The sequence below is a fragment of the Mesoplodon mirus genome (assembly GCF_964341445.2).
Source record: "Mesoplodon mirus genome assembly, chromosome: 5".
Classification (NCBI taxonomy): Eukaryota; Metazoa; Chordata; class Mammalia; order Artiodactyla; family Ziphiidae; genus Mesoplodon; species Mesoplodon mirus.
Window position 1 is genome coordinate 72,467,117 of NC_138980.1, and position 23,858 is coordinate 72,490,974.

Genomic DNA, 23,858 nt, shown 5'->3' on the forward strand with positions numbered 1-23,858 from the left:
TCATTGCTGTTTAGTATGCCATTGTATGAATATATGACAATTTATTTTTTCATATTACATTTGATGGATTTGTTACTTCTAGTTTTTTTCTCTAATGAATAAAGTTACTGGGAACATTCTTAAACATATTTTATGGACATAAGGACTTATCCCTGTTGGGGATTAGTCCAGAATTGGGATTACTGAGCCACTGGGTATATGCATGTTTAGTTTTAGTAGATACTGTCAATTTTCTGAAATATACCAATTTGTACTCCCACCAGCAACATGTGAGAGTTTCAGTTTTCCACATCCTTGTCAGCACTTGGTATTGTCACTCTTAAGTTTAGCCATTCTAGCGATTGAAATAATTTTCACAAAAGTCCTGTGAGGTAGGTATTGCTATAAGCCCATTCTACAGACAAGGAGACTGGGGTTAGAGAAGGGAAGCCACACCTCCCACCCAGGTCACAGATGTGAGCAGCAAGTGGGCAGCAGCAGGTCTATATGATTCCCTTGCACCATGGCTGTATGAAATTTTAAAGTCAGAAAATTCAGGTGTGCCAAAATGATAGCTCTTTTACTTTCTATAGTACCTATTTCCAGATGACAGCAAAAATATAATCTGGTCACTTAAATCAAGTGGTTATATGATCTCTGTCATTTCAGGGGTACACTCAGTCAAGTTGAGGGTTTTGTCCCTCTTCTGCTATCCAGGGTCAAAACTACAGTCTGAGGTTATATGATCTGGCATGGAGTGGGGAGTTGAGGGGGCTGGAGATTGTCTGGTCCTTGGTCATCATCCATCTTCCTCTACTGCTCAGGAAGGCAGGTAGACTTGACCCCTGCCAGTTGTGAACTGTCATCCTTGATTTCTGCTGTACCCACGGATGTCCGTGTTTGTGCCATAGTCTCTGGCTTGGACTGTCCAGATTCTTCTAGGTTCATTTGGTTCCATTTATTACATCCCACAAGCCCCTTGCTGCTTATCTAGCCCCTCTTTGAGCGACTTCCATGCTGTTTTAGGGTCCCACTTGCCTAGGCACACCCAGGTGCCATTTCTACTTCACTGCTGCCATACTTTCTCATCATGGAAGACTTTAGACGTTACTCACAGACCAAGGCACAGATTCTCTTCACTCTCAGAGCTCCCAAACCTTTCTGGATGTCCTAATCTCTCCCTATTCCTGGGTAGAGGGGATCGGGGGAGGGAGTGAGAGAGAGTCCCTTCTAAGAGGCCCACCGCAGTAGCTAACTGCAATGCTCCCTTTGCCTTGATTTTTTCCCCACCCCCAGTGTTTTAGAAAACTAGCTCTGGTGTCATCATACCTTCTTCCTGACTATGCTGTTGCTGATGTAAAATTTAAGATATGAGTCCTTCAGCCTCTTGGACTTTCATTGCTCAAAAAAACTTCTTGCATTAAAAATCTTTGGGGGACTTCCCTGGTGGCGCAGTGGTTAAGAATCCACCTGCCAATGCAGTGGACACGGGTTCGATCCCTGGTCTGGGAAGAGCCCACATGCCACGGAGCAACTAAGCCCATGTGCCACAACTACTGAGCCTGCGCTCTAGAGCCCGCGAGCCACAACTACTGAGCCCGTGTGCCACAACTACTGAAGCCCGCGCACCTAGAGCCTGTGCTCCCCAACAAGAGAAGCCACCGCAATGAGAAGCCCGCACACCACAACGAAGAGTAGCCCCCTCTCGCTGCAACTAGAGAAAGCCCGCGTGTGGCAATGAAGACCCAATGCAGCCAAAGATAAGTAAAATAAAATAAATAAATTTATTTAAAAAAAAAAAGCTTTGGGTTTCAAGAGTCCATTTTGCTAATCAAGATCCAAGAATTTCACTCTTTATTCTTTGCATTCAGCACTCTCTCCTCTGGAGTAATAGGTAGTCTGATTTTAGATGATTTTAGATGGAAGGCTTAGAGTTTGACAAAGGGGAAGAAGGAGTGGCTAAGCAGAGGAACGTGAGGCTCAGAGAGGTGAAATAACTTGCCCAAGATCATATAACAGTCACTGTGCTTACCACTGTATCAGGGGAGAAAGACTGAGAAAGTTGACACAGCACTAGAGTACAGCCAGGAGATCTCTGACCATGTAGACTGGATTACTTCTTAGCTTACATGCTGTCCTATGGGCTGGAACACACATCCAGAGCCTGAGGTCTTTTCCATGGGTAAATGCCTGACAAACGGAGTGTGACTGAATTCTGGGCAGCAAAGTTTGATTTTAGACCCACCGAGAGGGCCGGTCCTCATAGGAACGCTCCTGTGAGCCCTTTACATCAGTGAAACTCTATTTACAAAAGGAGATCATCTCTGGAAATGAATTCACCATAAAAAACAGATTTTCCCACCTGGACTGCTTGAATCCCAGAACTTTAGCTTCCCTGGAAGTAGTATGCTGGGAATAGTTAATCAGAAAATATTCCTGACATTTGAGGGATGGGGCTAAAATTCAATATCTGGGCTGTGGTTGCAGAAGCATAGCTGGGGCTGGAACCTCAGCCCTGCTCTGCAACGGCTTTGTGACACTGGAAAAGTCCCTTCTCTTTGGTTTTATTTTCTTCCTCTATAGCACAAGGAGTTTGATCACATGGTGTGTGGAGTGACTGAAGTAAGGATGAGACCTCAGCCTTCCTAGGGCTACCTAGCTCCAGGATCAGTAGAACCACCGCCTCCCCACCCCCTCAAAAAAACACACCCACACCCACATACCAAGGGGACTCTGTCGGGGCCAGTCCTTTTTGACCTGGGCTGGTGATTACGGATAAATGAGTGGGGATGCATGTTCCCCAGCCTGCACCCCGCAGTCTTGCAACTGTCTTGTGTCTCCTGAGTGGAGGGTATGGTGGATTCAGAAAGTGTGAATCTAAATGAGTCACCTTTGACAGACACTGCTGGCCCCTTCTTAGCAGTGCTTCATCACTAAGTCCCTACTATAGTGGTTTCTCAACTTACCCTGGGTTTAAGAATCACTTGGGGGAACTTGTTCAAAGGCAGAAAAACCTGCCCCCAGGGAGTCTGATTCATTACATCAAGAGTGGACCTGGGGGCTTCCCTGGTGGTGCAGTGGTTGAGAGTCCACCTGCCAATGCAGAGGACACGGGTTCGTGCCCTGGTCTGGGAAGATCCCACATGCCGCGGAGCGGCTGGGCCTGTGAGCCATGGCTGTGAAGCCTGCGCATCCGTAGCCTGTGCTCCGCAACGGGAGAGGCCACAACAGTGAGAGGCCCGCGTACCGCACCAAAAAAAAAAAAAAAAAAAAAAAAAAAAAAAAGAGTGGACCTGGGAATCTGTATTTTTCTTGACCTGATGCCAATTTTTTTGAAGTAAAGAAATTTTGGATATGTAATACATTCATATGGATCAAAATCCAAAAGGTAGAAGGGGTATAAAGTGAAAAATCACCCCAACCCTCTTCTCCAGTCACCTAGTTCACCTCCCCTGAAGCCAACAATTACTTGTGTATCTTTCCTGAGATAATCTATGTGTACAATAGCTGATGAGTAAATAAAATGTGCTTTTTAAAAACAAGAATCTCTTGGTGACTCTAATTTTGGGGGACCACAGACGTGTGGAAAAAAACATACACCTAGTTTATGCCAGGCCCCGTGCTAGATCCTCAGGCTAGATGTGTGATGTGGCACTGCTTACGATGCTCAACAAGACTTTACAAGGTGCCACTTTGTATGCCATAGGCTGGGGAGCAAAGGGGCTCCAGTGGGTCTTGAGGAGGAGACCTGAAGCTTGAGCTGCTGAGGGCAGGGCAGTGTTGTGAGACAAAGTCTGAGAGCTGTAGGTCCTTTCATCTTCCTGTCATCAGCTGTGGCACCTGGCAGACACTGGATACCACAGCTAGTAGACAAAGACCTGGTAACCCAAGGAGCTGCTTGGCCTCCCTGCCCAGTCTCTTCCCAGAAGAGCTGTAGGCCTCTGATTTCTTTAGGGGGCCCTCTGTGGAAGTGTCTTTTGTTTCTCTGGCGTCAGGAATACCATCACGTGCCTGCTGGTTAGCTGAGCCTGGCGCCTTCGTCTCCTAGGGAGGGGTGGTGATGTTCCCTAAGCAGAGCAGGGTAGAGCTGGTCAAAGTCTCTGACTGGAGAGGATGGGGGGCGGGCGGGGTGGGAATTTTCAGACTAACCCCTTTCCCTTAATGGTTGGCTTCATCCTAGGGAGACTATCACACAGCCCTCAGGAAGCATCCCATACAAGAGTTCTGTGCAGGCTGGATCCTGGCTGCCTGGTTCGCTGCAGAATCTCGCCCGGTGGCTCTTCACCGCCCCGCTCCCCTCCACGCCCCCACCCCCGTCCCCAATACACTTCTGCTGAATGAATGGATATTCACTGGCAGAGAGAGGCGTCCTCTGTACACTTGGGGTTTCTCTGCAAGAGTGGTTACTTTGGACTGGAGGCCTCTTCAGAAGTCAACGATAGGCAATAGGGGTTAAGAGCATCAAAAAATCCTTGCTCTGCCACTGAACCTTTCTGAACCCGTTCCCTTACAAATAAAAAAGGGTAGCGATACTTCACCGCATGGATTATTGTGGAGAGTGAGCTAACTCCTATTAGGTTCAGGGGAGACCCTGAGCAGAATCTCACAGCGCTGACTGGAAAGGCCAGCTCCCATTCTTTCTCGGAGTCCCAGTTTCCCCGTCCTGAAAGGGAGCCGTAGCCCCTCCCAAACACCACCCTCAACACACACGCCGGAGAACACCTCTCTCTTCCTCCCCCCTCCCCCGTCCCTCTCCCCCCACCCCCCTCCCCTCCCCCTCCCCCCACCCCCCTCCCCTCCCCCTCCCTCCTCCTCCTCCTCCTCCTCCTCCTCCTTCGCTCGCGGCTTCTAGGCTTTTCAGGTCTGGGGTCTTTAATTCAGCTTAGGACAGCCCCCGCCTGAAGGACCCTCGCAGGCCGTGGAGTACCACAGCCAGTCCTCCGTTCCCGCTTTGAGGAGACCGAGCCGAGCTTTCGAGGGAGGGGGTGAGAATCAAGGCCCGCCGCGCCTCGCCTCGCCCCGCCCCGCCGCGTCTCCGCCTGGCCCGCCCGGCCTGCCTCCGCCTGCCGTCAGGCGATCTCGGCGGCCAGCCCCGCCGGCTCTGTGACGTAACGGGCGCCAGGGTCCTCGGCGCCTGCGCCCGCTCGTATAAAGGCCGACGACGCGCCGCTCCGCAGTGTTGGCCTTGTTCTCCGCTTTTCTGTGTTTCTTTTTTTTTTATTTGCAGACCTCGCCCTGCTCTCATCAGCCTCTGGCCCGCCATCTCCTTGAATCCTAACACTGTGAGTAGCCGCCGATGGAGCTGGGAGGGGCGGTGGCGCCGCGGATTGCGAGCTGGTGGCCGCACCGCTGGTGCTTTGGCCCTGCTGGAGGCGGGAGGCACCTGGGCCTGGCCTTCCCTCAGGCTGTTTGGAACCCGTTGTCGGCCTTGTGCTCCCACCCCGCCCCTCGACTCGGCGAGGCCTCCTCTAGCCTCGCGTCTTCAAGGCGCCCCGTGGGTGCCCAGGCGGGCGGGCGGGAGGGAGAAGGTGCAAGCCGAACCCGAGATTAGGCCTTCTCTGCACGGGGCGACCGTCAGCTGTGGCGGAGCTCGGCTGAGGGCCCAGGCTGGGGCCGGGGGCCTCGCTTGGCGTTGAGCCTGCCAGCCACTGGCACCCAGGGCGAGGGTGGCGGCGGAGCTTTTAATGGAGTTACCGGGGCTGTCGTGAGCGTAGGCGTGTGTCCGTGTTTGTTGTTTTGGTGTCCGGAGGAAGCGTGGCGGTGGTAGTCCGGGAGCGCTGGATTCTTGGCACCCATCCTTTTCTCGCCCCTGTATCTAACGTCGCTAGTCACCGGTCCTGGCTAACTGTGCTGGGTCCGAATCTTGGCAGAGAGCCGCCTGGTCCTTCGGAATATTTCTCTCCCATTACTTTGCCACAGCCTGGGCTTGCTGAAACCATTGTTGTAATGGCAGATGCCATCGTCATAGTGGTGTGGCTTTTAGGTGCTCTAACTCCTAACTCGAGGTGCCTGGTTTTTGAAGGGGTAGGACATTCACCTGCTTCGGTTTACTTTCTTAATGGAGACTTCAGGTTTAGGTTTTGGGTCATGATTTTTTTCATCAGAGCGTTACAGTAGAATGTTTCTGTGTCATAGAGCAATGCAGATTTCACTCTACCCTCTAAAAAGAGGTGTCAGAATTTCGAGTCTCTTAAAACAGGTTTTTTCCTTTATGGTGTTGATAGAACCCACTCAGAGAGAGTGATTTACAAGTACTGGAGCATAAGGAATTGAAGGAATGGTCTTGAAAGCACGTCAAACAAAATTTCACCCATCGTTATACGAAAATTTTGCTCTGAATTCCAGCTGTAAAACACTAAAAAAGTTGTCTTTGAGTACCAAGTTTAGCGTTACAAAGTGCATCGAATTACAGATTAACCGATTGTTTCTCTGCTATTTATTAAGATCTCAGCTCCCTTAGGAGTAACCTAATAGACGAATTTGACTATGACTAAGCAGATCTTGCTGTTTATCAAAAGTTATTTGAAATATGAAATATTCGTCTTGCTTAAAAGTAATTTTATCAACTGTGTTGCCAGACTCTTGATTCTATAATGTTCACTCCAGTACTGTGGAACATAAAAAGATCATAGAATGTTTCGTAATTAAAAATTGAGCTCACGTTAAAATATTTCTTTTGGGGATACCTTTTGTTATTGCCTTGTCACAGAGAAGGTCCTCTGCTCTGGGTCTTTTTCCATGGAGCAGGACAACTGCATTATTGGCAAGTACTGAGCAACACGGAAAAGCAGACATATATGTGAACTGTAAAATGAAATCTGATTCACTCCACCCATGGATGGGTGAGAGCTGGATATTTCAATGGCTGGTTTTAAAACAGCTTTACCTTTTTCCTTCCTTGCCTTAACAGCTTGTTGTTTGGGAAATGGAGACAATTGTCTGGGGAAAGCGGAATGAATATTTTAGCTGATTTAATGGGTCTTAAGTCTTGGGACCTAAAAAGGTTCGGTCAGTGTTTTAAATGCCAAATTCTATGTTTTTAAGTTATAACGACATCGCAGGATTATGATGGACCTTTAAAAAAATCTATACTTGAAATTTAAAGAGGTTTTGAATTTTTACAGTCAGGTATTGCCGTTCCCCCCTCCCCTGCGCCACTCCCCCAAGAATCTGAATATGGTAAGAAATTGCTGGCTTAGAAGCTTAGAACTTTTAATTTTAAAGAGGTGTTTTTTTGTTTGTATGTTTTGTTTTTTTTGCCAAAACTCAAGTCTTTTGAAGTTAATTGCTTAATTAACTTTTATGTAAGAGGTGTCTTTTTCCTAATGACTCATAATTAATCTGAGTTAATAAATACATTTTTGGCACAAGTAATAGGTTATTACTATGAGGACTTTGGCAGGAGATCTCAAACTTGGACACCTGGACAGTCAGTAATGAAAGGTAAAAAGGACTCTGAAATTTACTAGGTTTACAACATCTGCTTAACCTTAAAATATATTATTCTTTTGTGTATGGTCTTGCATTGATCCAAACATAAATAAGTATATCCTGATCTACTCTTTGGATCTGAACTCATTTTTCACTGGTAAGTCTCACTGTGGGAAAATTACTATCTTATCTAGTAGCTTTGTTTATTTTGGACTCACCTCCCTCAGGTTTGCAGGTGGAGTAGTCAGTGTTCAGTGAAAGCAGAAAGGCAGGCAAAGAATAAGTCCATTTTAGATACATTTTGCATCAAAAATATAAAGTGTTAATTCTAAAATTTACACTAGAAATGAATTCACTAGGGCAGGCTTTAAAAAGCTTCTGTTCCTAGGAGTTATACTTTGACAAAATTTTTATAGAAACACTTGTGTGCTAGCCTGTGAATAATGACTTAGTGTTTTATAGGGGTATATACTATAGGTCCTTAGGGTTTTACGGTTAATAAGTTAGAAGGTGTCTAACAGACTGTAGTTTGAAATGTAGTTTGTATAGAAGTAATATCTCTTAAATTTCAAATTCAATATAATACCTTTTTTTAGATGCCTTCAATTAAGTTGCAGAGTTCTGATGGAGAGATATTTGAAGTTGATGTTGAAATTGCGAAACAATCTGTGACTATTAAGACCATGTTGGAAGGTAAGTTTATTAGAAAACGTGGGTCGGGGAAAGGGAAAGAAATGAGTAGCTTGATATAACCTGTGAACATCGAATCTACAGAAGTAACAATCTGTCAGAAAACTCTCGGGTATGAAGGGGTAAAGTTCACTTTTTTTTCTTTAAAGTATTAACTGCATTTTTTTTTTTGGTACAGGTCAATTTTTTCTGCATTTTTTGAATTACTGAGTTTTTTCCCTTATTAGGTAGATAATACCATAAGTTAATACTGAAATGATTTCCAAGCCTCAGACAATGGCCCATTTCTCTTTCAAGTAAATTTGTGTTCATAATTTCTAATGACAAAAACTAATGCCTTTGGAAAAGAGATACCTTATATATGGTAGCTAAATAGAACACCTTGTTTCAACAGCGGGAGTAAGCTGAGTAGATTGTAAACTGAGTAGATGTCTGTTTCTTTCTTTCTTTTTTTTTTTTTAGCCAAGTCTTCCCTTTTTTCTGTTTTATCATTCCTCTGAAACTGCTGCAAAGCATATATGCAGTGCATCAAAGAAGGAAGGCAAGAAAACAGGTCCTGCAACGTTTTGAAACTTTTACTAGTTAACATGGATCTCTCTTTTTTAAAATAATTAATTAATTAATTTTTGGCTCAGTTGGGTCTTCGTTGCTGCGCGCGGGCTTTCTCTAGTTGCGGCGAGTGGGGGCTACTTTTCCTTGTGGTGCGCGGACTTCTCATTGCAGTGGCTTCTCTTGTTACAGAGCATAGGCTCTCGGTGCACAGGCTTCAGAAGTTGTGGCTCGTGGGCTCTAGGGCGCGGGCTCAGTAGTTGTGGCGCACGGGCTTAGTTGCTCTGCGGCATGTGGGATCTTTCTGGACCAGGGCTCAAACCCACGTCCCCTGCATTGGCAGGTGGATTCTTAACCACTGCGCCACCAGGGAAGCCCTGGATCTCTAATTAGTATTATTAGTGGGTTGGTAGACATTAATAGTATATGGAGACATACAAATCAGTTTCTAGAATTCGTGGGAAAAAAACAGTAGTAATAAGAATGTTCTTCAGTACATTTGTCTCCATATCTGCAGGGGACTGGTTCCAGGACCCCCTATGGATACCAAAATCCATGGATACTCACATCACTTATATAAAATGGTGTAGTATTTGCATATAACCTACATACATTCTCCCTTATACTTTAAATTATCTCTAGATATTTATACCTAATAACACCATAAATGCTATGTAAATTCAAATTTAGCTTTTTGGAACTTTCTGGCATTCTAAAATTTTTACTTTTTAATACTTTCTATCCACTGTTGAATCCGAGGATGTGGGACCTGCAGATACGGAGGGCTGAGTGCACTCAAATATCAAAAGTTTTTGTTTATCTGTAACTTATAGATATTTAATTAAAGAGTTATATGCCAAGCATTAGCGGGAGATATAGTAGTCAGTGTTCAATGAGAGCAGAAAGGCAGGCAAAGAATAAGTCCTGGTGCTGGTGAAAAGAAGGTAAGTGAGAAGTGGTCTTTGCTCTTGAAGGATTTATAAACTAGGCAGGGAGATAGACACCAAACAAGGCTAACGGTCACATGGTATAATTAGTGCGTTAATAAAACTGTGCCAAGTGGTGCTATGGGAACTTCTTGGCTGATGTTGTTCTTTAGGCTTGTGGAGAGAGTGCCGTGTGTAGTACTAGTGAGGTGATGTTTCAAATCTAGTAAAATTAAGATGTTTTGGGAGATCATTGTGAGGTAAGGTAGACAGGATGTGTTTTTAAAAAATTGAGGTTTTTAATTGGGGTTGTGATCGTGATACTTGTAGTTGATAGAGCTGAGGAACAGGTTCGAGGGGAATGGAAAGAAAATGACTTTGAGCTTGAACATGTTGTGTATGTTAGAGATTCCCTCAGAAGATCTTTGTGATAAGCTACTAGTCAGTTGAGTATGTGGATCTTGGTCCCTGAGTTGTAGGCTGCTGGAGATAGACTGACTTTGTATGGTGGGTTATAGGAGTATGTGTATATATATATATATATATCTGTGGAAGTAAATGAGCTTGGCAGGTGGCCATATTGGGGCCAGGATGGGCTGTTAAGAGTGAAGTCAGAAGTGGAGAATATGTGGAGTAGGAAGCCAAGGGAAAAGGGAGGCATTTTGAAGTGACCAGAGTGATTATCAGATTCATATACTGCAGACTGGTCACTTAGGATTTCAGGGATAATAAGTTAGAAGACTTCTAACAGCAAGTATTAGGTGTGGTAGAGGCAGAAGCTGCGCTGCAGAAGGTTTGTCTTCTGTTTTCTAATAGAAAATAAAAGCTGAACATAAAGTTGTTTTTGGTAATTGACACCAGTTATGTGGCACTTACAGTCCTGCACCCTGGTGACTTACATAGATTACTTCTATTAAATTGTAACCCCCTTGGTACAACCCACAGTCACTGTTCATCAAGTACTGTGTTGAATGAAGAACTATAATATGGTCACTGATAAAAGAGTGTGAAAGTTATCCAGGTGTCCCTAAAGGCAAGTGAGTAAGGCTTTATCTAGAAGATGTAGAAACTGATAACAAAATTGCTGCCTGAATACTTGCTTTATTTCATCTTAGTTGGTGCCTGGCACACTAATCTCTCCTGTGCTGCTTCAAAGAAGCATTTGCCAGTGTAGGAACATAGGGCTGCTTGAAGGTTTTCTGCCAACTTTGATCAATGAAGCAAGTGGATGATAGATAGCAACAGTTAAAATGTTTCTTTCCTTTCATAGCTTTGGGCATCAGAGGTGAATGGCTTTATCTTAAGTACCAGTGGTTTATATAGAATTCTAGCCTCTTGAAGACTGGAGTGTATTGAAATAAAATCTTCTAATCAGTGGACAATCAGAAGTGAAAATCTTGGCATGTGTAGACATGGATTGACTCATTTCTTCAGGTCCAGGTTGTGGTATCAGGATACAGGTGTCTTTCAGAAGTCCTTGAAACTAAATAGCTTAAAGGAATGACTGTTGGTACTTGTGCATTCAGTCTAAAAGCAAAAACCATTTCAAATCCTCAGTTTAAATGCTAGAGAAGTGATCCTTTACAACTCTAAGGCCCTTATTTTTTTTTTTTTTTTTTTTTTTGAGGCTTCTATTTGGGCAACTTTTATTTTGGGTTATTTACAACCTGAATAGCAGATGCTGTTTCTATGACTCTGAAGAAACACTAACCTGGTAGAATACAAAAAGGAAATCTATTGATGTATTTGTATAGACTAGAAATGGGTCTTAGGAGTCAGTGGTCTCCTGGGAAGAGTAAGAGGCAGCACTGCCACTACTGCTATCAAATTGCTTCATACAACCACCGTCAGCTCATCTTGGGCGTCAGTCAGAGCTCTGGCAGTAAGAACCGATCAGTTTTGGATCAGTCCACAAAAGTCCTTTTTTTATCCTAAGAAACAAATATCACTTTATAAGGTTAGTGAATCCACAATTCAAGAGCATTTCCGCCCAACCCAAATGGATTTTGATGCTAACAACTTCTTTGCGGGGGCGGGGGGGGAGGTAAAAATTTTACTTTAATGATTACGTTAATTTGTTCTCCTAACAAATCTACAAACCAAGACTAGACAGAGTAAGCATTCTGAAACACTCTCACAAAGGAGAGAGTCGAAGATTGTAAAAAAGGTATATTATTTTCAATTATAAAGGTAACGATAGAGGCACTAAAATAATACTGACCCTAACCACACTGGGAAGTGGGCGATGGTCTAGATGGTGTTAGTGACTACATTTAAATCCTCACTACTGCAGAAGTCAGTCAGCAGGTAATGTCTGGAATTCAAATATTCTCTTGGCACCACAGGGGCAATCTGGAATATCCTTTTCTTGAGGGATATTTTCACCAGAGATCCAGATGGGGGCAAGCCCTCTGCCATATCTGAGAATCTGTTCTGGTTCAAGGGATATTTTGGTTTTAAACTTCTGGAAAATTCTATCTTCCCTAGATTCATGTTTTGCCATGGAATCCAATTCTTCCTCAGGTGCTTCACCCATGCTACCTATAATCTCTGATTCATCATCTTTTTCCACAAATTCAGGCATAATCTCATCTTCTGTTTCTATTACAATTTCAAACTCTGGAAAAAGGAAGCTGTGGTCTGGAACTGTACTGTCCAAATCACCTGCTTGTGGACAAGCCTGCTTATGTCCCAATCTCCAGTCCAGAGTCTGATGCTCCTTGCTGCAGTAATGTGCCTTGTGACATCTGGAGCATGTTTTGGGGCCTAAACAGCCACAAACTCTGCAGAGATGAGCACCAGACTCGAGCTGGAGGCACACGGATTCTCCTGTCTCTGGCGGAGGATCCTCAGAAGGTGGCTCATAGGCGTAGAAGTCATTTCTCCTGGGCAACTGATTTCTAAAAACGCGTAGGCCGGCGCAGCACGGTGGCGTTCGGCAGCAGAAAAGGAAGAGACCGCGGTGGAAGGCGTCGGCGCGGCCCGGAAGCGGTGCGTACAGCTGCAGCAGGAAGGCCAGTGGGCGGCCGCACAGCGCGCAGGCCAGCCTCGCGGGCCCCGGCAGCCCGGCTGCCAAGGCCCTTATTTTTAATGTGACTTAAGCCTTCTTCCAAATAACATTTGTATCTAAACAAGCTGGTCTTCTGTATTTCATTTCCTCTAATCTGTTCATTCCCCAAACACATGTATTTTCCATAGTATAAATTCTTTTTCTCCCCTCTGAGTTAAAAATACTTCATACTAGTTCAAGAAAACCGTAAGTGGCTTGATCCAAATTGAAATATTGTCATTTTATAGTTTTACTCTCAGCAGAGAAGGGATCAGGTAAAGGCACTGGTGGGGAGGAATAGAGGGGAGATGAGTGAATGTACTCATACAGGAAAATAGGATACTTTTTGAATATACTCTCATCCTTACCACTCCACTGGAGAAGCTTGTTAAACTCATTGATCTCCATGTTGTCAAGTGCGTTGTTTCATTTCTCATCTAGACTTATTGATAGCCTTTGACAGTAGATCAGTCCCTTCTACATTTGGCTTTCAGGATACTTAATACTTAGCTCACTGACAACCTGTCTCCCCATCTTTAAAGCCTTCATTTCCCTGGAGTTTGCTTAATCATTGTTACCTCTTCACTGTATCAATACTCAGTCATTCCCTTGGTTACCTCAGCTAGACTCATAGTGTTATAAATCATTTATACATCATTTCCCAAACTTACCTACAGTTCTAATCTCTTCTTTTGATTTTTAGACTTGCATATTTAACTTCTTGGTCTACCATTGAATATCCAATAGATATCTCAAACTTATTAAACTAGAATTGTTTTCTTTTTTTAAATTTATTTTTGGCTGCATTGGGTCTTCGTTGCTGCGTGCGAGCTTTCTCTAGTTGCAGCGAGTGGGGGCTACTCTTCGTTGTGGTGCACAGGCTTCTCATTGTGGTGGCTTCTCATTGCAGAGCACGGGCTCTAGGTACGTGGGCTTCGGTAGTTGTGGCGCACGGGCTCAGTGGTTGTGGCGCATGGGCTTAGTTGCTCTGCGGCATGTGGGATCTTCCCGGACAGGGCTTGAACCCGTGTTCCCTGCACTGGCAGGCGGATTCTTAACCACTGTGCCACTAGGGAAGTCCCCAAACTAGAATTCTTGATTCCCTGCCCTCTAAAACAAGTTCTCTGACAACCTTCCCCATATCAATTAGTGGCAACTCCAGTGGCAGCTCCATCCATCTGGTTCTTCATGTTATAAGCCTTAGCCATCGCTAACTCCTTTCACATTCTGCTTTCCATCTGTTGGCAAATCCTGTTGCCTCTCACTTCAAAATGCATACAGAATTGGACTATTTCTTCTGCCATAGCTATATACCTTGTACAAGCCACTTGTACTTGCCTGGATCATTGCTAGCCCCATAATTGGTTTCCCTCTTTCCCCTCCTGCTCTCTGCTATCTCTTACCAATATAGTAGCCAAATTGCAGAAGGCCCTATTAGGGCCCTGTCATCTCCTTTCATCGTGGCTAACTCTGCTCTTGTAACACTAGATTCCTTAGTGTTTTTAGGACACTATCAGAAGGCCTTTGCATTTGCCATTTCCTCTCCTAGGTGTTCTCTCCTTTAGGATTTTAATTAAAATGTCATCTTCTCTGTGAGGCATCCTGAGCAACTCTATCTAAAATTGCAACAGTTCCTCCCATCCCCCTGTATTCATTGCTGATTCTTCCCTGCCTAGCACAGCTATATATTAGGGACTCAAATGTATGCCTCAGCACTTAACTGTGTCAGCATAACTGGTGCTGTGCTACAACCAGTATAGCAATGCAGTACTTTTGACCTCTGATCTTGGTACTTCTGTTACATAAGTTTCTTTGGCAGCTCTTTTTTAGTCCTGTAGAAACTGAAGGATGGACCCATTTGGGTTCTACTCTTATTTAGAATCTTTAAGTAACATACGGATTTTAAGTTTTCTCTTTGGAGCTCAGCAACCACTTTGATAGTCTAAAAGTTAGGACTTTTTATTAGAGAAACCTATATATTCAAAATTATAAGTAGTATGTATGTGATGAATAACACTAAAGGGTATATGTTGAAACTACGTCTCTCAACCCATGTTCTCATTAACTACCTTAGACATAATATTAACAATTCCTTGTATATCCTTTTGAAGATATTTTAAATATAAATATAAGTATATTCCTATTTTTATTCAGGTAACATTTATCTTTTATACCTGGCTTTTAAAAACTTTAATCTTGAAATCAGACCAGTATGTATGGAGCTGCCTGCCTTGTTTTTTGTCAGTGGCTGCACGATTGTGTGTGTGTGTGTGTGTGTGTGTGTGTGTGTGTGTGTGTGTACATTTTTGGGCTTCAGATTTTAATAGATTAAGATTCTGTTACTTCTGCAATACCTCACATTGTTTTATTTTCCTAAGTGCAGTCCATGTAGAGTTTGGTATAAAGAGTAAGGGTAAGCGTCTAGCTTTAATTTTTTCCCAGGTGATTACCCAGTTATCTCAATCCCATTTATTAAATCACTTTTCCTCCTAATGAAGAAAACTCTTTTTATGTAATCCTATATTTGTCTTCTCACACATTTTTATATAGTTTTGGGTGGTTCATGGACCTGTTGCTAGGAACCGCCAGTTTTAAATACTTTCAAGAGAACTATTCTTAGTAAAGTACTTTTATAGTCTTTCAGATAACATGTCTTACAAGTTACTTGTTTGAAACAGCCTGGTTGTTATAGTGGGGCTAGAAAATAATGGCAACTCTTCTGGTTTACTTAGATTTGGGAATGGATGATGAAGGAGATGATGATCCAGTCCCCTTGCCAAATGTTAATGCAGCAATATTAAAAAAGGTAAGGTAGCAACTATACCCATATATATATATATATATATATATCCCTTTTCTCATTAACAATATCCTGGTGATATTTCTATATTGATATGTAGATACCTTCCTTAAAAACAAAACAAAATTACTATATAGTAAGATTATGACTAAGATATTTATTTTAGTTTAACCAGGCCCTGTGAATATTTAAGTTGTCTAGTCTTTTTCATTAACACATTTAAATTATTGAAATATAATGGTATGTGCTTAGCAAAAAGGGAAATTTTTTTGTATTGCTTGTCTACTGAATGGGTATGCCTCAAAAAGAGTTTGAGGGACTTCCCTGGTGGTCAGTGGTTAAGAATCTGCCTGCCAATGCAGGGCACATGGGTTCGAGCCCTGGTCCAGGAAGATCCCACATGCCATGGAGCAACTAAGCCCGTGCACCACAACTACTGAGCCTGTGTTCTAGAGCTTGCGAGCCACAACTACTGAGCTCACGCGCCTAGAGCCCGTGCTCCGCAACAAGAGAAGCCACCACAATGAGAAGCCCGCGCACCACAACGAAGAGTAGCCCCTGCTCGCCGCAAGTAGAGAAAGCCCACACACAGCAATGAAGACCCAATGCAGCCAAAAATAAAAAAAATTTTTAAAAAAGGAGTTTGAGAACAAGATACGTGCTTTTTTTGGTTTGTTTCTCTTTTTTTAGTTGATCACCTTACCCTGTGTCTAAGCATAAACAGCCCTCTACATATTTTTTTGGCTGCATTGTGCGCAGCTTGCAGGGATCTTAGTTCCCCGACCAGGGATTGAACCTGGGCCCATGGTAGTGAAAACACTGAGTCCTAACCATTGGACCACCTGGGAATTCCCCAGCCCTCCACATTGAATAGGATTTTAGTGTTTCAGAGCATATGGCTCCTTAATAGAGCCAGCTGTTTAACTGAATGCTCTTCTGAAGAAACAGCAGCCAGTTTCCACATTGCGGGGGAAAACTGGCTAGGCTTAGAGATGGGAACGATCATTTCCAGTTGGCCCCTTCCTAAGGAATTTTCAGAGTCATTGACCATATGCAGTTGCATTTTATGCTTTCTCTTGACCCTGCATATTTTTCCATATTCTTACCATGATTGGCTATTACCAATCTTTTTAATATCCCTAGTCTGGGTAAAAAGCCCCTTGTAACCACTATTCTGTATTCTGTCTCTGTGAATTTGACTATACTGGGCTATCTTATAAAAATGGGATCATAGGATATTCTTTTGTGTCTGGCTTATTTCGCTTAGGGTAATGTTTTCAAGGTTCATCCATTTTGTAGTCTTAATAGGCTTTTTATAGGAGTTCTTTATGTAGTTTTTACCACTTTGCTTGTCTTAGGTCAATTCACAGGTTTATATTTTTATCTAGTTAGATCTCCTTTTTTTTATTATTTTTTATTTATTTTTGGCTGCGTTGGTCTTCGTTGCTGTGTGCGGGCTTTCTCTAGTTGCGACGAGCGGGGGCTACTCTTCATTGCGGTGCGCGGGCTTCTCATTGCGATGGCTTCTCTTGTTGCAGAGCATGGGCTCCAGGCAGGCAGGCTTCAGTAGTGGCTTGCGGGCTTCAGTAGTTGTGGCTCTCAGGCTCTAGAGCGCAGGCTGAGTAGTTGTGGCACATGGGCTTAGTTGCCCCGCGGCATGTGGGATCCTCCCGGACCAGGGCTCGAACCCGTGTCCCCTGCATTGGCAGGTGGATTCTCAACCACTGAGCCACCAGGGAAGCCCAGATCTCCTTTCTGACTTCTGGGTTTTGTGTTGCAAATTAACATTCTATCTTATGCTAATGTAATATGCTTCTAAAAGGACTTTGACTTGCATTCATTCAAATTCCAGGCATTTTTTAGGTGCTGGAGGTACAACAGTGAACTAAAGAGACAAGATCTGTTCTGAGGTAGTTTACGTTCTGAAGGTGTGTGGGAAGCATACAACACAAATATGTCAGATGGAGAAGCTGTGGACTATAAGTGGGATGGTAGGGGGGAGTTGGCTATTTGTAAAATAAAGATGGTCAGGAAATGCCTTACTGTGAGAAGTGGATCTTTGAACAGAGATATGAATATGTGGGGGAAGAAAGCTCTGGGCAATGGGAGTAAGTGCAGTGACCCTAAGATAAGAGCATGTCCTGTCTTTTGAGATAAGGCAGGGAGGCTAGTGTGGTGGCTAGATCATAGTGAACAGGCAAGGAAGTAGAGGTTAGAGTTAACGGATTGGGTGAAACAGGGCCACCTAGAATAATTTTTTTTCCAATCTATTTGCATTATTACTTATCAATATTTAAAGTTAAGTATACTTACTGATTATATGACCCCCAAACTGTAAAAGTGTAAAGTAAAATTTCCCTTCCTTGTCTCTCCTCTGACCAGAAACTCCCATCAGCATTAATTTCTTACGTAGCCTTTTTTTTTTTTAAAGCTTTTTTTTTTTTTTTTTTTTTTTTTGCGGTACGCGGGCCTCTCACTGTTGTGGCCTCTCCCGTTGCGGAGCACAGGCTCCGGATGCGCAGCCTCAGCGGCCATGGCTCACGGGCCCAGCCGCTCCGCGGCATGTGGGATACTCCTGGACCGGGGCACGAACCCGTGTCCCCCGCATCAGCAGGCGGACTCAACCCCTGCGCCACCAGGGAAGCCCTGGTTTCTTTCTTATACTACTGGAATACTTCTTAAAAAGCTATTTAATTAAAGCCCTTTATGCTTGGCTTTTTCTTCTAGAAGTAGTTCTTTCCCTTTTTTGTATCCTGGTAGTATAATTTCTCAGTTCTCCCATTTTCTCTCAACATTGTTTATTCCCCCAACGTTATAATATAAAAAAAAAAGTTAATCATACAGAAAAGTTAAATTATACAGCAAACACCCATTTTCTTACCACTTAGATTCTGTAACTTAACACTTTCAGTGTAGATTGTGGTCTATATGATGGTGCACAGTCTAGCTAATCAGCTTCTGGAAACTTTAATGTGTTCATTCCACTACTAAGGGAACTTTGGGCTTTTCCTGCGTTGTTCTTATACTGGATAGTGTTGTGCATGTGTCTAGGGTGTTTAGAATTGCTTGGTGATAGGGTATGCACATATTCAGCTTCCCTAGGTACTCCTAGGTTACTTTTCAAAGGGATTATACCAATTCACACTCTACAGTAGAAAAGTTCATGTTATCCTCACACTGTTGCCAATGATTAGTATTGACATCTTGATTTTTATTTATCTTTTGGGGGTACAGTCTAAAGTAGTATCTGTAGTGTTAATTTTGCATTTAATGAGGCTGAGCATTTCCTCCATTTTGACTATTCATATTCAGATTTATTTTGTAAATTGCCTGTTCATATCTTTAGCCCATTTCTGTGCAGAGATTTTTAAGATTTTATATTTTATAAGGTAATCCACTGCTGGCATGTACATGTTGCAGGTATTTCCCAGTCATTGTCCTGTCTGACTTAATGTGTTTTTTTGTACAGGAGCTTTTTAGTATGGTCAAGTATAGTAATCTGTCTTCATGGTTCGCTGTTATCTAAGATCTTCCATGAACTCTAGGGTTGTGCTTTTCAAGCTGGGCTACTAACTTTATTATTCAAGTTGACTTACAGTTAGTTCTTAGCCCCGTGTAGGAATAACCTTGCCCCAGCAGTGGAACGAAGTACCTTGTTATAAAATGCCATATAGGAATGAACTTTTGTTGTTGTAGGTCATTCAGTGGTGCACCCACCACAAGGATGATCCTCCTCCTCCTGAGGATGATGAGAACAAAGAAAAGCGAACAGATGATATCCCTGTTTGGGATCAAGAATTCCTGAAAGTTGACCAAGGAACACTTTTTGAGCTTATACTGGTATGTTTTTAATGCATAGTATAAGATATTTCTAGTCCATACCTTTAGCACTTTTCATAGAGTTAAATTTGTTAAATTCATTGATACTGAATTTTAACTCTAAACTCTGCAATGCTATATTTAAATCCATGTATCAGTAACCACATTAAATGTAAACGGTCTAAACACCACAAATAAAGGTTAGAGGTCATCACATTGGATAGAAAAGAGTTAGCTATTCTGTCTACAAAAAACTCACTTTAAATATAAAGACACAATTAGGTTTAAAGGGTGGAATAAGATAATATTATGCTAACAATAATAACCAAAAGAAAACTGGAGTGACTATATTAAAGTACATTTCAGAGCAAAGAATATTACCAGGATTAAAGAGGGTCATTGCACAATGATAAAGTGGTCTGTTCATTATTAAGAGGACATAAGAATCCTAAATGTTTTTCTACCTAAAAGCAGAACTTCCAGAAAGTGAAACAAAAACCAATAGAACTCTAAAGGATAAGTAGGCAAATCCACAATCATAGTTAGAGATTTCAAAACCTGTCTCTAAATAATTGATAAAACAAGTAGACAGAGAATCATAAGGATGTAGAAGACTAATGACAGCAGAATTCATATTCTTTTCAAGTGTATACTTCCAAGATAGACATGTTGTGGGCCTTAAAACAAGTCACAGGGGAACTTCCCTGGTGGTCCAGTGGTTAAGACTCCCGCGCTTCCATTGCAGGGGGTGCGGGTTCAATATCTGGTTGGGGAACTAAGATCCCACATGCTGTGTGGCACGGCCAAAGCAAAACAAAACAAAATCTCATTTGAAAGGTTTCAAGTCACACAAAATATGTTTTCTAATCACAGTGGAATGAAATGAGAAATCAGTAACAGAAAGCTATCTGGAAAATCTGCAAATATTTGAAAACTAAGTAACACATTTCTTAGTAATCAAGAATGATTACTGAAGAATGAGTCAACGAAGAAATCAAAAGAAGAGTTAGTATTTTAAACTGAATGGAAATGAAACACAACATACGAAAATCTGTGAGATGAAGCTAAAGTAATAGAAGGAAATTGATAGCCCTAAACACCTATATTAGAAAAGAAGAGGGCTTCCCTGGTGGCACAGTGGTTAAGAATCCGCCTGCGAATGCAGGGAACATGGGTTCGATCCCTGGTCTGGGAAGATCCCACATGCCGCGGAGCAACTAAGCCCATGCACCACAACTAGTGAGCCTGTGCTCTGGAGCCCGTGAGCCACAACTACCGAGCTCTTGTGCCACAGCTACTGAAGCCCACGTGCCTAGAGCCTGTGCTCCACAACAAGAGAAGCCACCACAATGAGAAGCCCACGCACTGCAACAAAGAGTAGCTCCCACTCGCCGCAGCTAGAGAAACCCACGTGTAGCAGCAAAGACCCAACGCAGCCAAAAATAAATAAATAAATAAATATATATATATATATATATATATATATATATATATTTATTTATTTATTTATTTTTAGCTGTGTTGGGTCTTCGTTTCTGTGCAAGGGCTTTCTCTAGTTGTGGCAAGCAGGGGCCATTCTTCATTGCGGTGCGCGGGCCTCTCACTATCGCGGCCTCTCGCTGTGGAGCACAGGCTCCAGATGTGCAGGCTCAGTAGTTGTGGCTCACGGGCCAAGTTGCTCCGCAGCATGTGGGATCTTCCCAGACCAGGGCTCGAACCTGTGTCCCCTGCATTGGCAGGCAGATTCTCAACCACTGCGCCACCAGGGAAGCCCCATATAAATATATTTTTAAAGAAAAAAGAAAAGTTTCAAATCAGCAGTCTAAGCTTTTACCTTAAGAAACTAATGAAAGATGAATTTCATCCCAGAGAAAGGGAGTAGTAAAGGTAAGAGCAGAAATCAGTAAAATAGAAAACAGGAAGACAATAGAGAAAATCAAAGAAACCAAAAGTCGAATCAGAAGGTCAGTAAAATGTAATGCTATAACTACTTATGGGATCTTAGTTCCCCGACCAGGGATTGAACCTGGGCCCTTGGCAGTGAGATCATAGAGCCCTAACCACTGGACCACCAGGAAAATCACTGAATTCTTTAAATATTTTTGTCAAACACAAACTTGTGTTTGTGTGTGTGCACGTGTACACAACTGCCAGTAGTGACCATTCTTTGACATTTGGGGTAGTGTAGTTTGCTGAATGTAGCGCAAGGACTCAATATTACAGAGGTATAACAAAGAATGGGACATACAATAATCTTTCACAGAAGAATTTGTCTGATTTATTTATTCATTTAATTTCTTAAAATTAACTAGTATTTTAAGCTAAGTTAGATATGGATTGTTAGTCACTGACTTTGGATTTAATTTAAAGCATCAAGTATACTTTAATGAAAACAACAATTACTTTACAGGCAGCAAACTACTTAGACATCAAAGGTCTGCTTGATGTTACCTGCAAGACTGTTGCCAATATGATCAAGGGGAAAACTCCTGAGGAGATTCGAAAGACATTCAATATCAAAAATGATTTTACTGAAGAAGAGGAAGCCCAGGTAGGTGGCTAACAGCTTGTTCTTGATCAAATGCTTTTCAAGAGAGACTAAAACCCATAGCGTGCTAGGAAAAGAGGTATTTATATCAAGGAGTCTTGACTTTACCTGAGGGAAAATAGGTACCTTTTGTATGCTAAAAATATTCTGGTCTGTCTCTTAGTCTAAGCACTTAGATGATACTGTTCTTTTATAAGCATAAGAACAATTAGTTTTCATCCAAAGGTGCTGTTTGATATTTGTTCCTTAGCAGTTACTAGTTTTGGCACCTGGGACCTGACATGTAAGCCATCAATATTTGACTTCAGAAGAGCAGGCCCTATGGATTATGTGCCAGGATACTTCAGAGCAATTTAGTGAATGGGGAAGAAATGAATAGATCAGAATGATTTTGTTGATGCAGGTCATCTCTGGTGACTAAAGCTGTAGTTGCCCATTGTCTTTGCTTTTCTTGATAATTTCAGCAGGGCACAATAAAAAACTGGGGAGGGAAAGAATGGTAACCTGGAAGCGTAATGCTAACCGGGTTTTCCCGGTTTTCCATCGATTTCCTTCTGACCCACCTCACAGGCTATTGATGAATCATTAGATAGTAGTCTTAGAAAAGACTACTTAAGGTACTTCCTTATATCTGTCTCTTCTTCTAGGTACGCAAAGAGAACCAGTGGTGTGAGGAGAAGTGAAATTTTGTGTCTGATGCTGTAACACTGTAAGGATTGTTCCAAATACTAGTTGCACTGCTTTGTTTATAATTGTTAATATTAGAAAAACAGTCCACAAATGCAGCAGCAAATCAGTTGTATTAGCAGAATGTTGTCCTCATTGCATGTGTAGTTTCAGTACAGATTCCAAACTTACGGCTCAGTTTCTTCTAGTATGATAAAAAGTTCTTTTTTCTTTGCTCTGAATAAAATTGAACTGTGGGTTCTCTATAGAAAGTGGCATTTTGGGCTTTCCCTCTTTTTGTAAAGCAATTTATGCCTAGTTTATTGTCCAGTTAACTTTAGTTTAGTGACTTTTAAAAGTTGGCATTGTAAATAAAACAACTTGCAAAAAATTTTCTGAAATAGAATTAACAACGTATTATCTTTATTCATGAGTTGGAAACTGGAAAAAGGCTGATTGAGGTAAATGTTATCAGAGTGGGGTTATCAGAATGTCTTCCAGCTTCCTGGAGTCCACTGGTATTGATTAGCCTGTATGTAGCAGGGCTCCCTTAATTGGATCTGAGGACTTGTTTTTGCATTTTTAATCCTCTCAGCTTTGAATATGTTGGCTAGAGGCTCATTTACTACTCAGTTTGTGGTTTGGGAGGAAACAGAATTAGACAGTTCGCTGGCTTTTCTATTAAAAGAGACACTTAACCCATGTGGTGTGTCATCTTTTTATAATCAGTAATCCTATGTGGGGAAAACCATAAACACTACTTGCATGTAAAAAATAACTTAACTTTTAATGTTAAAATGTATGGCATTACCCAGAAAGCATCAGTCACGAATGCAAGATACTTTCAATAAAAAGTAAGTTACGTAGTAGGTAGTAAATGGTTTGCTTTTTGTGTATTTAAATGTTTCTCTTCACTTAATATTAAAAGTTAAGTTTACGTATGGTTGTTTAGTTGGAAAAGACTTGCAGGCAGTTCATGTCCTGGCTCACTGGAGGCTGCAACATAACAGTAAGGTTCTGGTAGACTCTGTTCTAATTGTCTTCTAATTTTTTTTCTTTCCTCCTTGTGTTCCCTTTTTACTTACTTTCCCAGTTAGAATTAACTATATTCACATGTAGTCTTAATGTGTTCTCTTCATGTTTACTGTGAGCTCTTCTGGCTCAGATTATTACTTGACAGTAGTTTGCTTTTACTTCAACTCTTATTTGTCCCAAATCTACCTTTATAATAAAGTTCCATGTGCTGTCTCACATAAATCCCCATTTGTTGTCTGTACCAGAGATAGCAAACCACAGCCTGTGTGTGGGTGAAATCTAGCCTACAACCTGTTTTTGCAGTCTGTGAGTTAAAAATAGTTTTTACATTTTTAAAGGATTGGTAAAAAATAGACACACAAAGAC

General features: G+C 42.3%; 2 protein-coding genes across 2 annotated transcripts; one reads left to right on the forward strand and one right to left on the reverse strand.

The window, feature by feature from the left end:
* Window positions 1-5,104: 5,104 nt before the first annotated feature.
* Window positions 5,105-23,323, forward strand: SKP1 (S-phase kinase associated protein 1). Its single transcript, XM_082621173.1, has 6 exons — window positions 5,105-5,261; window positions 8,007-8,103; window positions 15,357-15,430; window positions 19,121-19,264; window positions 21,654-21,794; window positions 22,439-23,323. Exons 2-6 carry the CDS (start codon window positions 8,007-8,009, stop codon window positions 22,472-22,474), a joined length of 492 nt encoding a protein of 163 aa, XP_082477299.1. The 5' UTR covers window positions 5,105-5,261; the 3' UTR covers window positions 22,475-23,323.
* LOC309804415 (programmed cell death protein 2-like) lies at window positions 11,872-13,032 on the reverse strand (the record flags this gene model as incomplete). Its single annotated transcript, XM_082621758.1, has 2 exons — window positions 11,872-12,644; window positions 12,993-13,032. 2 exons carry the CDS (start codon window positions 13,030-13,032, stop codon window positions 11,872-11,874), a joined length of 813 nt encoding a protein of 270 aa, XP_082477884.1.
* Window positions 23,324-23,858: the final 535 nt, after the last annotated feature.

What these genes read in the sequence shown, in the direction of transcription:
- SKP1 (XM_082621173.1), top strand. Translation starts at nt 8,007, where the DNA reads ATGCCTTCAATTAAGTTGCAGAGTTCTGATGGAGAGATATTTGAAGTT. An exon ending in TATTAAGACCATGTTGGAAG is followed by an intron (nt 8,104 to 15,356) that starts GTAAGTTTATTA and finishes TGGTTTACTTAG; the next exon opens with ATTTGGGAATGGATGATGAA. An exon ending in CACTTTTTGAGCTTATACTG is followed by an intron (nt 19,265 to 21,653) that starts GTATGTTTTTAA and finishes ATTACTTTACAG; the next exon opens with GCAGCAAACTACTTAGACAT.